We start from the raw sequence: 17643 nt of genomic DNA on the forward strand, positions 1-17643 counted from the left end.
TAAGCTTACACACTCGATTTGAAAGTGCATCCATTTGTGTGATTGAATCACCCAAGCCGGGCCATTGGGAACGCAGCAGAGGTGTGAAGTTTGTGCAATTGGTTGGGTGGATAAAGTAACTCCGACACAGGTAAGTAGTTCAAGCAGAGAAAGTGATCTTGATTGTAACATTTTGGTATTAGAGCATAGGAAGCGTGGATAAATGAATGCTATTGAGCAGAAGATCCTGCTGATGGAGAATGGACTGCATTTCTGAGTTGACCATCTTGTGACGACAAGTAAGAAAAAGATGTGCATAAAAGAATCATCTAGATTGGTGTGTTGATCGTAGTATTTGGAGTAGGGGCAGACGTTTGTAGCACGTCAGTGTGAAAAGAAGATAGGGTGCAAACTAAGTGGAACACAAGGGGGCTTGTATCATCGTGGTGCAGCATAAAGCAGAGCAAGTGAACTCTGCTGGAAATCTCAAGTCCATGTGGTCATTCACAACAATGGTTCTCTTTTGCATTTACTTGACGAAGATCGCCTCATGATCATCAATAGTGTCGCCCAAACTGTAGCTAACTTTACAGTCACCGTCAACCTCAAATCATAGACCTTCATAACTGTTGCGATCAACCATGCCTAAGTCACTCACCGAGTTGCCCGTCAACAGAGTTGGTGGTCATCATACACCTCGGCTCAATCAATTGTACCACTCACTCAGTAACTACGTCACCCTTGTGGCTAGCATTCATCCTTGAGATGCGTCGCTTCAATAGACCGATGGAGGTGTGCATCAATTGCTACAACAACCTGACCTGAGCACCTTGCATTTGTCTTGCTCCGCTCAGGAGATAGCTGATACGTTTTCAAACTGAACCTCGAATTGCAGATTGAATCAAGGAGTTGTTTCCATGTCTCAATCGGCTTTATGTTGTAAGCAGTTTTAAGTTCTAGTTATTGCGAGTTTTGAAGGCAACGCTTGAAAAGCATCAATAGATATACATAAAGAGTTTTAGGAAAGAGAACGAAAGAGAAAAGGTCACTAAGGCTGCAGCCTGCATAGGAAGCCTTTTATTCCTTTTGAATTCAGTTTTGGTTAGAATTTTGGAATTCCTTTGGTTCGTAAGTTACAGTTTTTGTAGTTATTTGGATTGCAAATATTCCCCTAGTATAGGTAAAAGGCACTAGTTTTAGTCGTCGCTCGTGAATTGGGGTATTTTCAACTTTCAGAGTTTGCTGTGACTTCCCTAGCATAGGGAAAAAAGATCAATTTTTGGGTTTAGTAGAGTTTTTTTTTAATAACCCAACCAAACAAACCAACACAAGGCAAGGTCAAACTCAAATTGGATATGGAAAGAGAAAACCACTTAGAAATAGAGGTAGATGACAATATGTCTTGTGTGAACCCCATAGCATAGGGTGTCCACCCAATACAATAGGTATCACCCCATGGCACATGAACTAGTTCATTAAATCCTAGAATTGAGAATTTAGAGGAAGCCTTATAGCAGTTAATGGCAGTTAATGGGACAACAACATCATGCTAAGAGAGGGCAAGAAGAATTATGAAAAGCCATTCAATCCTTTATTGGTAGACCCTCAAGGGAAGAAGAAGTGAAAGGCATCATAGAATCAGACTCCAGTGCCCATATAATGGAAAGAGAAAAAGCCAAACAGCATGCCATAGCCAATTATAGGCTTGTGGGTAGAATGGTTGATAGAAATTTGGACTTCATTGAAGCATGGCTTCACGAGTGGGACGAGGAGTTTGCCATATGTGAATTTCATAACAATATAATGATGCTCCGAGAGGACATGCACATGCTTACAAAAGCTCTAGATAGGTGGTGGATGAAGTAGTAGAAAGATAATGTGTCTCTAGTCACTTGGAAAAAATTTAAACTCAAGTTTAGAAAACAGTTTCTATTGCCGACGAAGCTCCAAGAGCATGGGATGACAACCGGTATGTCAGACAGAGGAACTTATTAGATATACTGATAAATTCTAAGAAATTGTAATGAAAATCATTGATCCATTACCACAATTCGTCCAAGTCAAATATTATATAGCAATAGCAATTGCATTAAACTATGAGGATCAAACCAAGTGGTTTTGCACGCCCTAGAGCTCAGAACGAGTTCCTAACGAATCTAACTCTCCAAAGGAAATTTGTGAGAAAAGGGATAGTGCCTGGAGCCAATAATCAAGCCAAGAAGGCTAGAGTAATTGGCAGTATTTCACAACCAAGTACCACAATAGGATGAAAATAAAAACATCCCCATGGAAGCCCGGGCTTGAAAGCAAGAAGCTTTCACCTTCTCAAAAAATTTAGCTAACTCATGAACAAGAGTTGTATGCCGTGACCTATGCTTTGAAAGCATGGAGACATTATTTGTATGGTGCAGATCTTTATGTCAATGTCAACCATGACACTCTAAAATATTTTTGTACACCTTGATTTGAGTGACCACCAAGCGAGGTGGGCAAAACTCACGTGGGAATTTCATATGGAAATTTGGTACTGAAGAGGGAAGGATAATAAATTACTGATGCGTTATAGCGCATTATGCATCCTACGAGTTTCTCAGTATTAGAAAGTGTTCTAGTGAATGAAGTAAAAGAGGACAAGTATGTCTACATGCTCATTATGATTAAACTTGGGGTTATAGATGACCTGGCACCTAGGGAAGGCCATACATGTGCAAGGTATATCATAGATGATGTTATGCTGAAAAGAAATGGCACGGTAATCAGAATGATCTCCGCCAAAAGATCATTCATCAATGCCATGATAGACCATGTGCGGAACATCTACATGTTGAAAAGATACTTCAGCTCGTAAAGCGTGATTTCTTTTGGCAAAAAATGAAAAAGCATATTCATGAATATGTCACACAATCTTTTTCGTGCTAGGTTAGTAAGGCAGAATAGGGGAAGGCACGTGGCCTTTTACAACCATTGGAAATGCCATCAGGTAGATGGGAGAGCATTTCCATGGATTTTATAGTTGATCTGCCACAGACACAAGGAGAATATGATTCTATCATGTGATGGCTAACTTTATTCCGACCAGAGAGTCCATAACCGAGTCAATAACTGCCCCACAAGTGCAGATTTGTATCTAAATAAAGTGTTTTGTTCCAGATCGATGACATCTCCCCAGCCTACCGGATACAGGGTCAGAGCATTCGGAGGATAGAGCTTCATGAGGCAGTCCCTCCTGATAGCCTAGCTCCCCTTTCTCCTCCACAGCACAACGTTTGGGAGGTAGTAGCCAGTATCACTGCGTGGAACATTTGGGTGGCTTGTTGCAGTCTCGTGATGGGTAAGCATCAGGTTCCAACCTACCATGGTCGCCATCTGGCAGGATATCATCTATACTCTACGCTCCACCTTACGCTCCACCTGGAAACGTGGGACTCTAGGCTCTAGAGCGACTATTGAGCGGCGTGCTCGTTTCTGCAAGGCTTGGCCTGCAGGAGTCTTCTGCATCTTCACTCCACGAGGGATTCGCTAGTTGTATAGTCCCCCAACTTCGTTGTTAGCCCTAGTACCAGAGATTCCCTAGGCAGTGAACTTGGTTTCTCTAGAACAGGCCGGTTTTTCTTTCAGCCTTTTATGGGTTTTTTTCATACTCAGCACCTTCGGGGCTGCTGTTTTGTATGAAATCTTTCAAGCATTAATAGAAGGTTCCTTTCTTTGCAATAAAATAAAATAAAATAAAGTGTTCTGACAACATGGATTACCGAAATCCATGGTACCAGACAGGGATATGAGTTTTACTAGTTAGTCTTGAATAGCTGTATTTCGCACAGGTAGGACTAAGTTACGAATTAGTAATAGGGATCATCTTGAAATGGATGGTCAGATGGAAAGCGTCAACCAAACTTTGGATTAAGGCAAGGTTCTTGGAACAAGTGGTTGAAATTACTAGAATTTGTCTATGATGATAGAAAGCACTCGTCCGTAGGAATGAGTCCAATTATGGATTTAGACTTGCTAATTTTCACGGGGACATGAATTTCTAGTTTTAGGAATTCACGGTGGCTACTGATTACATATGTAAAGGACATTTCAGTGCAATTAATTCCATGGGCCAAGGCCAAGGATCTGAGGGTTAAAAGTCCAGTGACTTGCACGGCAAGCAAGGGCAACTATTATTGGCTCAAGTGGATTGGGGGCTAAGTCAGGGCTGGCTGAGCTTTCTCTCATATCACAATCTCATATTTCTTGCTTCCCACCTATCCACGCACCTTTCGGGAGAGATCTACCAAGTCTAGGACAGCAAAATCGCACTTCCTAGAGGCTGCTACAGGAAATCGCAATTCATCAAAGCGGTTCCGCGAGCTGGTTTATCAAATCACAATTCATCTGGGTGCTGCCAGGGCATGCGTTTCTAGTTTGTGCACTGATTCAGGCTGTTTTCCGCTTCCAGACACTGCTCTGGCTTTTCACGGACTGTTCCAGCCAATTTCGCAACCTCCAGGAACTCCCCAGCCTATTCTGGAATTTGCAATTTGCCAGAGAGCTCTTCTAGCAAATCACTTTTAGTTTTGACCTGGGCTGTTCCGGTGATCTCAAGCACTCCGCTTTCAAGTTTCCTCATCTACCGGGCCATCTAAGTGCTTCCACGGTTGGTGAATTTCTCTAGGAGGCTTCCGGACTTGCCGATTCTCTTCCAGCAGGTTTTCCAGGGCTGCTTTTGCTGATTTTGCCCTGCTAAGGTGCCAAGGAATTTCATTTTTCCATGCTTGCTGATTTTCCCAAGGCTTCCCAAGCTTTCAAATCGGTTGATTGCTTTCCGGGAGCTTTCCTACTGCTTTAGATCCTTTTTCTTTGCGCAGCTAGCCTTTCTGTTTGCCAGGAACAGCCAAGTGTGGTTGTTTTGCTGGCCTCTGTCTTGCTAGGACCCCCTTAACGGGTATTTAGATCTACCAAGGCAGATTGGGCTGATTTGTCTCCTGCCAAGACTCCTCCAATGGATATCAGAGCTGCCAAGTTAGAACCCTCAGCTAGATTCAGAAGAAGGGCTGCTGTGGAATGTTACACTGGACTGGGATGCCTTTTCTATGATTGCATAGCAGGACGGAAGCGCCTGTCAATGGATTATTCAGTTGCCTGTCTGTGGGCTAATGCACTGCGGTGCTTTCTTGTATTTGATTGCCTTCTAAATAAAAGATGAAGAAATACCGAAAGGGGCACTAAGTTTAGGGCCAATCTTCTGTCTAGTGCAAGACAAGGGCGATCTAGCTCGCGGGTGTTGTGTTCTAAGTTGATTTGGGTTGCTGTGGGAAGTTCTAAGAGGCTGTAAATTAAGTATTTGCTGGTTGTTATCTATTCACTATCCTTTGGAGATCCCGAAGGCCAGTTACAGTGGTTCTGTTGCCGGGACATCGCCATCTTCTTCAAGAGGGTGAGCCCGTGGTTCTGTTTGGGTCAAGACAACGAAACTGGTTGTTGTAATAAATTTGCAGCCAAGAGAATTTTTCAGCCATGGCACATAGCACGGATGCTGAGGAGAAATCGCAGTCTTTGGATTATACTGAATGGTGGGAGGAAGATGATGAACACCCTGTTCGGAACATGCCACTAAGGGTTCTCGTCATGAAGATGAAGAGGTTGAGGAGCCAAATGCGGATGAACAGTTCAGAGCACAGTTGCAGGGAACCGCTCAGACTTTTGCACAGTTGATGCAGGATCCACGCTCTGCAGAATTGGTGAATGCACCTTTGAAGCCTAAGAAGAAGAAGAAGAAGAAGAAGAAGCCTCCGTAAGCTGGCATAATGCCTCCTGCATTAGGTATGGGTGGAAATCCCCAGAGCTTTCCATCTTACGATTCGGGACATCAGATTTTTCCTCCATCTTCTATGCCCACAGGTTAATTCGGATGAGGTTCAGTGTTTCAGACGATGGTCGGACAGCCTAAGCAAGGCATGGGGATGCCTGGAAATTTCCCTTATGGATTTCAGCCTGGCATGCAAGGCTATCAGGGACAGATGTTCGGAGGTATGCCAACTATGATGCCCAACATGATGTATAGAAACATTGCGATGCAGCCAGGGAAGCAGAATGCTATGCCCGGTATGATGGGGAATTTTTCGGGAATGCCTAGAATGAACATAATGGGACTAGGAATGGTCAATCCCATTGTGATAGTGGACAGGGTGTCACAAATCTTGGCAACATGATGCAGCCTCCGTATTTACAGCCACCTGCCTATGATAATCTCACACCCAAGGGAAAGCAGAAAGAGTATAAAGAGGATGGTTCAGTGTGAAATTTGACACTTTTAATGGGAGCCAAGATTGGTTGAAATCTCTCACCTTTATTCAGTAGTTTGATGGAGCATAATCAGGTGGGAACTTTACCGAATCGTCCAAAATTCGAAAAGCCACCATTTTCTTGAAGGGAAACGCTTTGCAATGGTGGACAAATCTTCTTTTGCAAGGGAGAGCACCCACCACATGGGTGGTCTTTTCAGCTGCGTGGTTGACCACCACATATACCTAGATGAATCCAGGAACATTCCCAAACTCATCCTCTAAAAACACAACATAGTGCAGTTTCAATCTCATGATAGTCACTCACAAGGTTGAAAACCATAAACTCCATCATGCATAGCAGGGACTAGCTACTATGACATCCCCACTAACGTCATCAGCGCCCAATACTGGGTGTAGAGCATAGTATAAAAATATGCTCTCACACATACAAATCCACACACCCACACATACTTGAGCATCCATTTATACAAAGTCTTCGTACTGAGTTTCTGTCGGCACTCCGGAGGTGAAGGGCAGACTCACCCATGACGAAGGCTAGCACTAAAGGAGAAGGCTAATCAAAAGGTAGTCCAAAATCTCTTCATTCAAGCTACAACTGCTTGTGAAGTCTATAAACGTTTTCATTTTAGTCTCTCCCCAATGAGCATCTAAATCTAAATCTAGCTGATAGGGCAATGCACCATTTACGATAGAAAGAATTATCACAATACCAGCAAGCCGCAACTTGGACGAAAACTTCACAAGGTGAAATTTGCATGTCCGCTAATACGGCAGAAGCATATACCTAGATGAATCCAGGAACATTCCCAAACTCATCCTCTAAAAACACAACATAGTGCAGTTTCAATCTCATGATAGTCACTCACAAGGTTGAAAACCATAAACTCCATCATGCATAGCAAGGACTAGCTACTATGGCATCCCCACTGACGTCATCAGCGCCCAACAGTGAGTGTAGACCATGGTATAAAAATATGCTCTCACACATACAAATCCACACACCCACACATACTTGAGCATCCATTTATACAAAGTCTTCGTACTGAGTTTCTGGCGGCACTCCGGAGGTGAAGGGCAGACTCAGCCATGACAAAGGCTAGCACTAAAGGAGAAGGCTAATCAAAAGGTAGTCCAAAATCTCTTCATTCAAGCTACAACTGCTTGTGAAGTCTATAAACGTTTTCATTTTAGTCTCTCCCCAACGAGCATCTAAATCTAAATCTAGCTAATAAGGCAATGCACCATTTAAGATGGAAAGAATTATCACAATACCAGCAGTCCGCGACTTGGACGAAAACTTCACAAGGTGAAATTTGCATGCCGCAACTTGGACGAAAAATTCACAAGGTCAAAGTTGACATCATGACGGCTTGGCATAAGTTGGATGCAGAGAATTGCCGTAATTTAGAGAAATATAACAAGAAATTTTGGGAAGCCCTGTTGCTAGTTAGTTCCTATCGTCATGTTCCATTGTCTGAGCAAGTAGAGAAATATTGTTGTGGATTGCCAAAGGAAATTTGAGACTTCTATACTAAGTCCAAGGTTTCTCATATGTCGAAGTCGATCGAGAATGCCAATACAGCTTATGCTTTGCTACAGGGCGGGACCACTGATTTTAAGGGCAGCAATAGAGAAGAATTCAAAAGGAAAAAAGAGTTCAAAAGAAAGGAGGACTTCAAAAAGAAAGATTTGGTAGAGTCTCGAGAGCTACTTTGGTTGTGGGACAGCGGCGTGTATAAACACTGAAGACGAAAGATAGCTGAAGAAGAAATATATATCACCAAAGGAACTCAATACAAAAGAAGAGATATCTGCGAAAGAAACTGTGGAGGGAGCGAACAGCAGTCCTCCAGAGCAGTCAACTGAAGTCGGCTCTGCACTAGCTCCACAAGTGGGAACTGAACTAGATCTGTTGCCAGAAGAGCAAAGGTTTGCTACAGATCTGCAAAGAAGGGCAGCAACAATAGAGGAGTAAGTTGATGCTGATCTGGAGCAGCTACAGGAGAGGATGATGGAGTGGAAGCAGAGGAGGCAGAGAAGTTGGAGAGGATGCAAGAGCAGAGGTAGAGGAGGCAGAGATGCTGGAGAGGATGCAGGAGCAGAGGCAGAGGAGGCAGAGATGCTGGAGCGCAGGTGTGCAGCAGCCTGTTCCAAAAGTGATGTGGTAGCCAGGGGGCTACTGCCTTTTATAGGCCTGACCCAAGAGGTCGGCCAGCTGGTCGGCCAGCTCCAGGTCGGCTAGTTCTGGTCGGCCAATTCTGGTCGGCCACTTCTGGTCGGCCAGTAATGGTTGGCCATTTTTGGCCTTTCTGGCCACTTGTTTGGTCCTGGCTTCTGCGTTTGGAGATTCCTGGCTTAACACCCCCTCTCAATGTCCAAGGTAGAATGGTTCCAAGGGTAATCAAAAAATGGTTCCAGGGGTGATCTATCTTCTTCATCTGCCTTTTTTTTTTTTTAATAAATGAATAAAGTGGTAAGAGGGTTTTCATTTAGATGGAGATGCCTACAAAGTAGGTTTTCATCTTCGCTAAATGCCCAGTAGTGATGGTACAATCATAGAGTACAGAAAGAGAGGTGCTTAAGGAGTGCCCTCGCAGGGGATTTGTTCACTTCCTTTAAGCACTAGTATACAAAAAAAATACTGCTAAGGAGAAGGAGGCGGTACACCAATCCCAAGCCGTGGGCTAAGATGCTCAAGAATAGGTCGGTTACCCGGCTTGGTAAGAATGTCATCATGATTATCGGCAGCTGGAACATATATCAATCGAATAGTACCCAATTCCACTTGCTCGCGAGTACAATGAAAGTGTACGCCAACATGTTTGGTGCGGTTGGAGAAAATGGGATTGCCGGTGAGAGCGATGGCACTTTTGTTGTCGACGTAGAGGACCGTTGGTTCAGTACAAGGAAAGTGTAGCTCTGCCAGAAACTGCCGGAGATATATGGCCTCTGTGGTACAATCATACAAGGCACGGTATTCAGCCTCAGTAGAAGATCCAGCAACAGTTTCTTGTTTACGGCTGAACCAAGAAACAGGTGCCGAACGAGAAAATGTAGCCGCCATGAGAACGGCGATTGTCCGAGTCACCAGCCCAGTCGAAATCAGTGTATCCCTGTAGTGTTAGATGGAGTTGGGATGGATCCGGCGAAGGTTGAAGCGATCAAAAATTGGCCACCACTCAAGAACATCCACGAAGTACGGAGCTTTCTTGGGTTGTGCTTGTACTATAGGAGTTTTATTCGTTACCTTGTTGAGAATGCTTCACCTCTGCATGCTTTGCAAAAGAAGGGAGTATCTTTTCGTTGGGCTTCCAAAGAAATTGCAGCTTTTGAAGAGCCGAAAGAAAAGTTGTGTTCTGACCCCATCCTAATCTTGCCAAATTTGAGAAAGCCTTTCGTTGTCCAGTGTGATGCATGCGGCAACAACATTGCAGGAGTTCTTATGCAGGATGGAAGGTTCGTTGCTTATGAGAGCAGGGTGTTGCAGCCCACAAAGATGAATTTTCATATTTATGACAAGGAGATGCTTGCTGTAATTCATGCTCTCAAACAGTGGAAGCACTATGTGGTGGGTGCTGATTTTTATGTTTAGATGGATCATTCTTTGCTGAGGTATTTTCTCACACAGAGAAAATTATATGAGAAGCATATGCGCGAGGCCAACTTTCTGTCTATGTTTCATTTTCAGATTGTGCGTGTTCCTGGGAACAAGAATGTTGTTGCAAATGCACTCTCTAGAAGGCCAATGCCGGATGCGGTATCCAAGAAACCACAAGTTTCTGTTGTTTCTATTGCCTATCATGATGAATTGGATGCCATGAAAGAGCAATACGCTTCAGATGATGACTTTGCACGGGTATATGATCAGTTGTCTGAGGGACAGAGGAATGATCATTATGCTCTTCGAGATGGTTTTCTGTTGATGCATGGCCATTTGAGTGTCACATAGTAGTTGAGGGCCAAGGTAATGGCTGAAAGTCATATTCCACCTTATGCAGGACACAAAATGTGAATTATGACAAGCAGAAAACCCCTGGACTGTTATAGCCACTCCCCATTTCGAATAGACCGTGGCAAAGCATTGCTATGGATTTCATCTTTGATCATCCTCGTACACCATCAGGTCATGATGGTATCTGGACCATTATTTGCACGTTCAGTAAACACGCTCATTTTATTCTGGTGAGGAAGAAAATTTCAGCAGACCAGATGGCAAAGCTTTTCATGTCTCATGTTTTTAAATACCATGGAATGCCACAATCTATCATTAGTAACAGGGACCTGCGGATAACAAGCTTATCTTAGAGAGGTTTGTTTGAAAATATGGGTACTACGCTGAATTTCTCATCCTCATTTCATCCACAACGGGAAATCTAAAGAGGCCAATGGCACTGTCCTTGATCTCTTGAAGTGCATTGTTTCGGATCACAAGGCAAAATGGGAGCAATACTTGCCACTCATTGAGTTTGCCTACAACAACACGGTTCAGACTTCTACAGGAAAGGCTCCTTTCGAGATTGTAGAAGGATACAAGAAAGTTCCGCCCATTTTGCACACCAAAGATAAAATCTTTGAAGCTGATAAGTTTGTGGAAAACTTGGATGAGGCTTCCAAGATTCACAATGCGTTCCATGTGAGTCTTTTGAAACCATTTTAGGGAGATGTGCCAGAGGATATGCCTCCTAAAGATCAGCCTGGAGTTGAAGAATTGGATGAAATTTTGGTTCTGGAACAGATTCTAGCACACAAGGAACGCAAGGTAAAAGGTAGAGTTATCCGTCGCTATCTGGTTTAATTCAGAAATTATGTTGATGCGAAGTGGATGGAGGAGACTGAACTGACAGATTCACCTCACTTGTTGCAGCTCTACCTAGATACATTTCAGCTTGAGCCGACTTTGGTTGGGGCTCATTCATGCTCAGCAAAGTGAGTGTCTGGAGCATTGCCTAATGCTCAAGAGGGGGGTAGCCCTCCACTCCCTTGGTTCAGACCGTCCGGATATCTAGAGGTACTGTCGGTCTCACCCGAGGTACCGCTTGCTAACGGTATATCTACTGATAGACTTCTGGATCAGTGTACCAATCACTGTCAGTTTCTCTTTGTATATTTGAAATGGCTGGTTATCTCGAGCTCTACCGAGCCATCCCTTGTATATATTTTCTGATTTTTCTATGCTGTTTATGCATTTCTGATGTTTCAAGCACATTTCTGATTTTTCTATGCTGCTAATGCATTTCTGACATTTCAAGCACATATCTGAACAGGTACTTGTAATCTTGGCAGAGTCTGCCACTCAGTATTTTCATTTTTCTGATTTTTGTACTTGCTGTTTTGAATCAGCAAATGAGGACATTTGCTGTGTTTCAAGAGGGGGCTCTGTCATGGGGACTGACCTGGCCTCGAACTGATTAAATCTGTAAAGGATACTTCAGTGCAATTAATTCCATGGGCCAAGGCAAAGGATATGAGGGTTAGAGAGGGGTAAAAATCCAGTGACTTGCAGGGCAAGCAAGGGCAGCTATTCTTGGCTCAAGTGGATTGGGGGCTAAGTCAGGGCTGGTTGAGCTTTCTCTCAGATCAGAATCTCGTTTTTATTGCTTCCCATCTATCCACACACCTTCCGGGAGCTAGTTTGTCAAGTCTGCCATCACCCAGGAGCCTTGCCAGGTCTAGGACAGCAAAATCGCAATTCCTAGAGGCTGCTACAGGAAATCGCCAATTCTCATCAGAGCTGTTGCGGGAGCTGGTTTATCAAATCGCAATTCATCTAGGTGCTGCTAGGGCATGCGTTTCCAGTTTGTGCACTGATTCCAGCTGTTTCCCGCTTCAAGACAAGGCAATTCACTGCTCTAGGTGTTCACGGGCTGTTCCAGCCAATTTCACAATCTGCAGGAGCTCCCCAGCCTATTCTGGGATTTCGCAATTTGCTAGAGAGCTCTTTTGGCAAATCGCTTTTAGTTTTGACCTGGGCTGTTTCGATGATCTCCAGCACTCCGCTTTCAGGTTTCCTCATCTGCCAAGCCATCCAGGTGCTTCCAGGGTTGGCGAATTTCTCCCGGAGGCTTTCGGACTTGCCGATTCTCTTCCAGCAAGCTTTCCAGGGCTGCTTTTGCTGATTTTGCCCTGCCAGGGAATTTCGTTTTTCCATGCTTGCTGATTTTCCCAAGGTTTCCCGAGGTTTCCAATCGATTGATTGCTTTCCGGGAGCTTTCATACTACTTCAGAACCTTCAGATCCTCTTGCTTTGCGCAGCTGGCCTTCTATTTGCCAGCAACAGCCAGGTGTGGTTGTTTTGCTGGCCTCTGTCTTGCTAGGACTCCCTTCAGAGCTACCAAGGCATATTGGGCTGATTTCTCTCTTGCCAGGACTCCCCTAGTGGGTACTAGAGCTGCCAGGTTCGAACCCTCAACCAGATTCGAAAGAAGGACCGTTATGGAATGTTGCACTGGACTAGGATGCCTTGTATGTAATTGCATAGTAGGACGGAAGTGCCTGTGAACAGATTATTCAATTTGATGTATGTGGGCTGATGCTTTCTTGTATTTGAATGCCTTCTGAATAAAAGATAAAGAAATACTGAAAGGGGCACTAAGTTTAGGGCCAATCTGGTGTCCAGTGCAAGACAGGGGCGATCGAGCTCTCGGGTGTTGTGTTCTAAGTTGATTTGGTTTGTTGTGGAAAGTTCCAAGTGGCTGTAAATTGGGTATTTGCTGGTTGTTATCTGTTCACTGCCCTGTGGAGATCCCGAAGGCTAGTTACACTAATCCAAGTACAGTGGGGGTTTCACAAAAGGTACCTAGTGCCACAAATCATATAATCCAGATATGCAGAGGATGTTGGAACTGGCAAAATCGAGCATCTGCCAAGCTATGGGTAGAGCTAAGACATGCAAATCAGAAAATATCTTTTAGAGGATTTAAAGCAGGAGAAAATTTCTTTCTCAAGATTCCTCACACACTAAGTCCTTAGCTACTAGAGAATGCATGAGGTTATCACCTTGATATCGTGGGCCGTGGTTAATTCTAAAGAGAATAGGTGATGTTGCAGTTACCACAAGGTTGTAAAGTGCATGGAGTGTTTCATGCGTCTTTGTTAAAATGATTTGCAAGCGACTAATTTACTAATTGATGAAATTGTTATGTTACAAAAACTAGACAAAATTGGAGCATGCAATCCAACAAGAATCCTAGACCGAGGAGAAATTGCTGTTTGGAACCAGAAGATACCTACGGTAATGATTGCTTGGCATTGTCTTCCTCTATTTGAGGCTACTTGGGAATCTATTTACCAAATGCGGAGAGGATTCCCACATTTCAGCATCGAGGACACTAATGCTTGAAGAGGAACGGAATGTCATGTTCCAATCAGAATGTGGCATGACCTCAAATGGGTCAGTGACAAAAAGTCCTTAGAGAGACCAATGTAATGTATATAAATGTAAATAGATGGTTGTTTTGATATGTTACAAGGAATGGTCAAGGATTTAGCTGTTGAGGTCTTCGATGATTGGGGTCCGCCGACAAGAATGCTCTGAGGCTGCCATACATAGAAAATGAGTTAGTTCATTAGCCATGCTCCTAGGGGCAAGTGCCTAGGAGCAAAGATGAGGTTAGCAAACTAGAATGAACAAAGAGGTTTAATTGAATATGCATGGGAGGAGGTTTTCAACGTTAGCCAGTGGCTAAAGTTAGTAAGGATCTTCTAGGGACATGGGGGCATAAGCTTACACGCTATGATTGAATATGTGCTTGTTTGTGTGATATTCTCTCACTCAAGCTGGGCGATTTGGAACACAGTAGAGGTGTGAGGTTTGTGCAATTGGTTGGGTGGAGAAAACTCGTACACACATGAGGAGTTCAGCCAAAGAGGGAGAACTTGATCATACCACTCCCCCCCCCCCCAACTTTGGAAGTCTGGATCCAGGCTGATGGTCATTTTGGGCTGTTTTACAAACCCATGTTTGGTTTGTGATACACCCAAGCAAGGCCCTGGTCTACATAAGGGTCCGCTGGTCCCTTCTCTTTGTCTTGGATATACAATGATGGCTGAGGGTGTCATTTGCTGAAATAGCCTGTCCCTTGCTATTGTAGCCTCTCTTGTGTTTTCTATCTTGCTCCCTATGGCTGCCTCCGGCCCATGTCAGACCTAGGAGCATGTCCATGGGCTGAAGCATGCCCATGACATCCCCTACTGCTAAAGTTTAAATAGAGTTCAGGTCTGCAAAAACCTCCTTGAAAATTGGAGACTGCTCTGCAAGGACGGACATCTAAATGGTTGACCAATGGTGGCAGCTACCAACAGGTTGGGCCACCGAATCCTGTTCTATGATTTCATGGCAGCCATCAAAGATTGCCCTACCAGAGGGGAAAAAACCAGATCCTAGGTCATGAAAAGACCAGCTACTAACTTTGGTTGAAAAAGTGTGGAAATCATCATAAGAACCTTGGATTTGCCTCCTAAATCACTGACTGTACTGATCCAATCATGCCAATTCAATAGGGCATTATAGTCTAAAAGCCATGATGTTCCTAGTATAACATATGCTCATCCCAAGCTGGTGACAATAAATGACCGCTCCTTTGCCATCCCACTACTGCAGAGCTCAACATCAAGGGCTACTGTATGAGTTCTAACTGGGGCAAAGAGGTACCAAATGCAACTGTGCAACTGTCTCAGATTACATAGTGGAAAGATTGACCTCAGCGACCAGAGCATTATCTATCAAATCCTATGAACTACCACCATCAGAGAGAACTATGAGTTTGTGTCCTCAATCTAATGCATAACACACGGATAACTTCAACTGAATGGGATGCCCTAACTAGCCTCCCCTCTGCAGTGTTTCTACTGCCATTGTGATAGCGACAAGTACACCATGGTGAATACTAGATGAGGATAACACTACTTGTCGTGACCTTGTCCATGGCAGTAATAGGCAGTAATAATAGAGACGGTCCTTGTCATGCCCCTGATTTTCCTCTGCATTGAGGAAACTACCATAGTTCCTATCTACTGGGGTTGTGCTAGCTGTTGTTAATGCTAGGCTTACTACTAGGCTTGTGGACTCCTAGTACTTCTTAGTGAGGGGGTTAAAAACTTGCTCATGAGGTTAAAGTTTTAGGTGAGCTCATTTCTACATCCATATTGGTAGGAGGCGTAAGGGGTATGCTGTAAGAGGCACTTACGGTATGAGACTAGTAAATTCTAGAAGCGTTCGGGGTAGGAATCCAAGCAAAGATTTCATTCTTCGACACTTTATAGTGTCTTGTTATACGGCTTCGACTACTCACACGTTCATCCTAACGGCATCTACTTTCAAATGCAACACACTGGCACCATTCATCAACTGCGTAAGATATGAGTTGGAAAGCTTAAACCATAATCTACATCATGCATAGCATAAATTACATGCTTTGGCAGCCCTTCTAAAGTCAGCAGTACTAGAAGTAGGTGCACAGCAAACAACGTACTTATTTTAACCACATCTCCTCAGATAATGGGCCAACTCAGCCGTGAGCAGATCCAAACAAATCTATTCCTCACATATACCTTCCTATCTTATGAATAAAATTTTTAATAAACCAAGCAAATGAACAAAGTCCTCGCAATCATCAATCACAGCCGCTGCAAATGGACACCATATGACACACAGAAACACAAACTCAAAGAAACATACTTTTTGAGTAAGGAGCTTGTCGGGAAAATGCTAGAATGAATCAGCAGAAATCAGAAGCGGCAACAACTGCAGTACTACAGTAGCTCTTTTTTTATAACCGGCTGGTCACACAAGCTTACACTGATAGAAGTGATCAAGACAGGCCCATAAGCACATTTGCCTTTCAAGATAGGGGAGACAGGGATGAGACAGGGTGGGCGTTAGAGAGAGAGAGAGAGAGAGAGAGAGAGAGTTTGGAGATTCCAGTTCTACTCAAATTAATTCACAGAATTAATATATCATTGCCAAATGGGATGGCAAAAAACACAATCTATAAGCTGAGACCAACCTAAGTTGCTCTCAACTCGTCTTTGAATTTGGCTGCTGCGCATGGCACTTAGAATTGAAAAGGCCAAACCAATGTTGCTTTCCGCCAAAGCGGCTTGAATGAGTTTGGAACACTCTTCGCTGCCTATGATACCAGCAGGTTCATTGTATCCTTGTGTTATAATTGCCATAGCAACGTCCGCACTATCTGCAAGGGCTGCTTTTCTCAAAATCTCTTCATCCTCGAGAGCAGATTGAGGGTTAAAGACAGAAAATCCCTCTCGAATACGCTGCCCACCGTTAATCCCCGAGTCCTTCCCAGATTCATTTTGTGTAGCCTCCAAATGCTGATTAGTAGCTCCATCCGCATCTAGCGTGGCTTCGATTGCAGCTGTCGCAACGTCCGTTTTTGTTTTCGTTATCTCAATACTACTTGTAGCATCCACTCCTTCGTCTTTAACCGTGTTGCTGAAATCAACCTGCCGTTTACGAGCCGCCTGAGTGCATAACCTCCAAAAACCTCTACTCAAAGACAGGTATCGGCCCAAATGTCCGACAACAGCCATAAAAATGGACAATTCCACCTCTGTTAACCCCATTCTTCCATTTACCAAACGCAGATTGCGTTCGTGCAGGGAATTCCGCTTCCCCATTGGTCCACTTTTTTTTAGTTCTGGAAGACAGATGAATGCTCGTGCCTTGCGTAAACGCTCCTTGCTCATTGATCTCACAGTGTAAAACTGTACGTGCTCAATCTGTGTCATTAACTTTGAGCTTGCCCGACTGCCTTCATACTTAAAAAGCCTTGACGCTTCTTCATTCAAGTGTCCGTTCGCTCCCAAATGCTCCCTGAAGTTCAGCGGGGCAGCAAATTTGGAACGTTTTCTACGACACAACAAACTTACCGCCTTCTTCGATCCCCTCGAGGAGGCAATGGAATAACCAGACCGGCTGTCAATGCGTGAAGATGCATTGTAGGATGGATTTATCTTTGAACGAGGAACAATCCGTCCGCCTGGAAAGACTCGTGCATCCGAGGCTGAGCTAGCCTTTATGCCAACGGACTCAGCAAAAGGCCGGGCTATGGCAGAAGCCATCACACATAGCTGGCGGCGACACAACTGCAATCCAAGGCAGGACGATTCTCAACTGGAGAATCAGTACACGAAAGAAGGAATGGCGTTCAGCATTCCTGCCTTTCAATGGAGGATTTGAAATGTCGAGAAGGGCGACCTGAGGGAAGTTGAGGAAGAATTATCAGTTGATTTTAGCAGAAGAAGAAGAAACAAGATATCATGATTTTCTCCTTTGTGGATAACATTGCACCCCATGAGGATTTGGATACACACAAATATTACTTATAGGGAAATGAAGCTCCCAAAGGACTTCCCC

General features: G+C 44.0%; 1 protein-coding gene across 1 annotated transcript in view; it reads right to left on the minus strand.

The window, feature by feature from the left end:
• LOC147905621 (Pentatricopeptide repeat (PPR) superfamily protein) overlaps positions 1-17548 on the minus strand; it is a 61100-nt gene extending 43552 nt beyond the window's left edge. The window contains exon 1 of the mRNA XM_087373635.1: positions 16274-17548. Within this exon, the coding sequence (XP_087229761.1) occupies positions 16274-17348 (1075 nt within the window). The 5' untranslated portion in view covers positions 17349-17548. The remainder of the gene's footprint in view (positions 1-16273) is intronic.
• Positions 17549-17643: the final 95 nt, after the last annotated feature.

Source organism: Dipteris shenzhenensis, chromosome 1 (genome assembly GCF_047967505.1).
Source record: "Dipteris shenzhenensis isolate YYH24624 ecotype China chromosome 1, Dip_SZ_1.0, whole genome shotgun sequence".
Classification (NCBI taxonomy): domain Eukaryota; kingdom Viridiplantae; phylum Streptophyta; class Polypodiopsida; order Gleicheniales; family Dipteridaceae; genus Dipteris; species Dipteris shenzhenensis.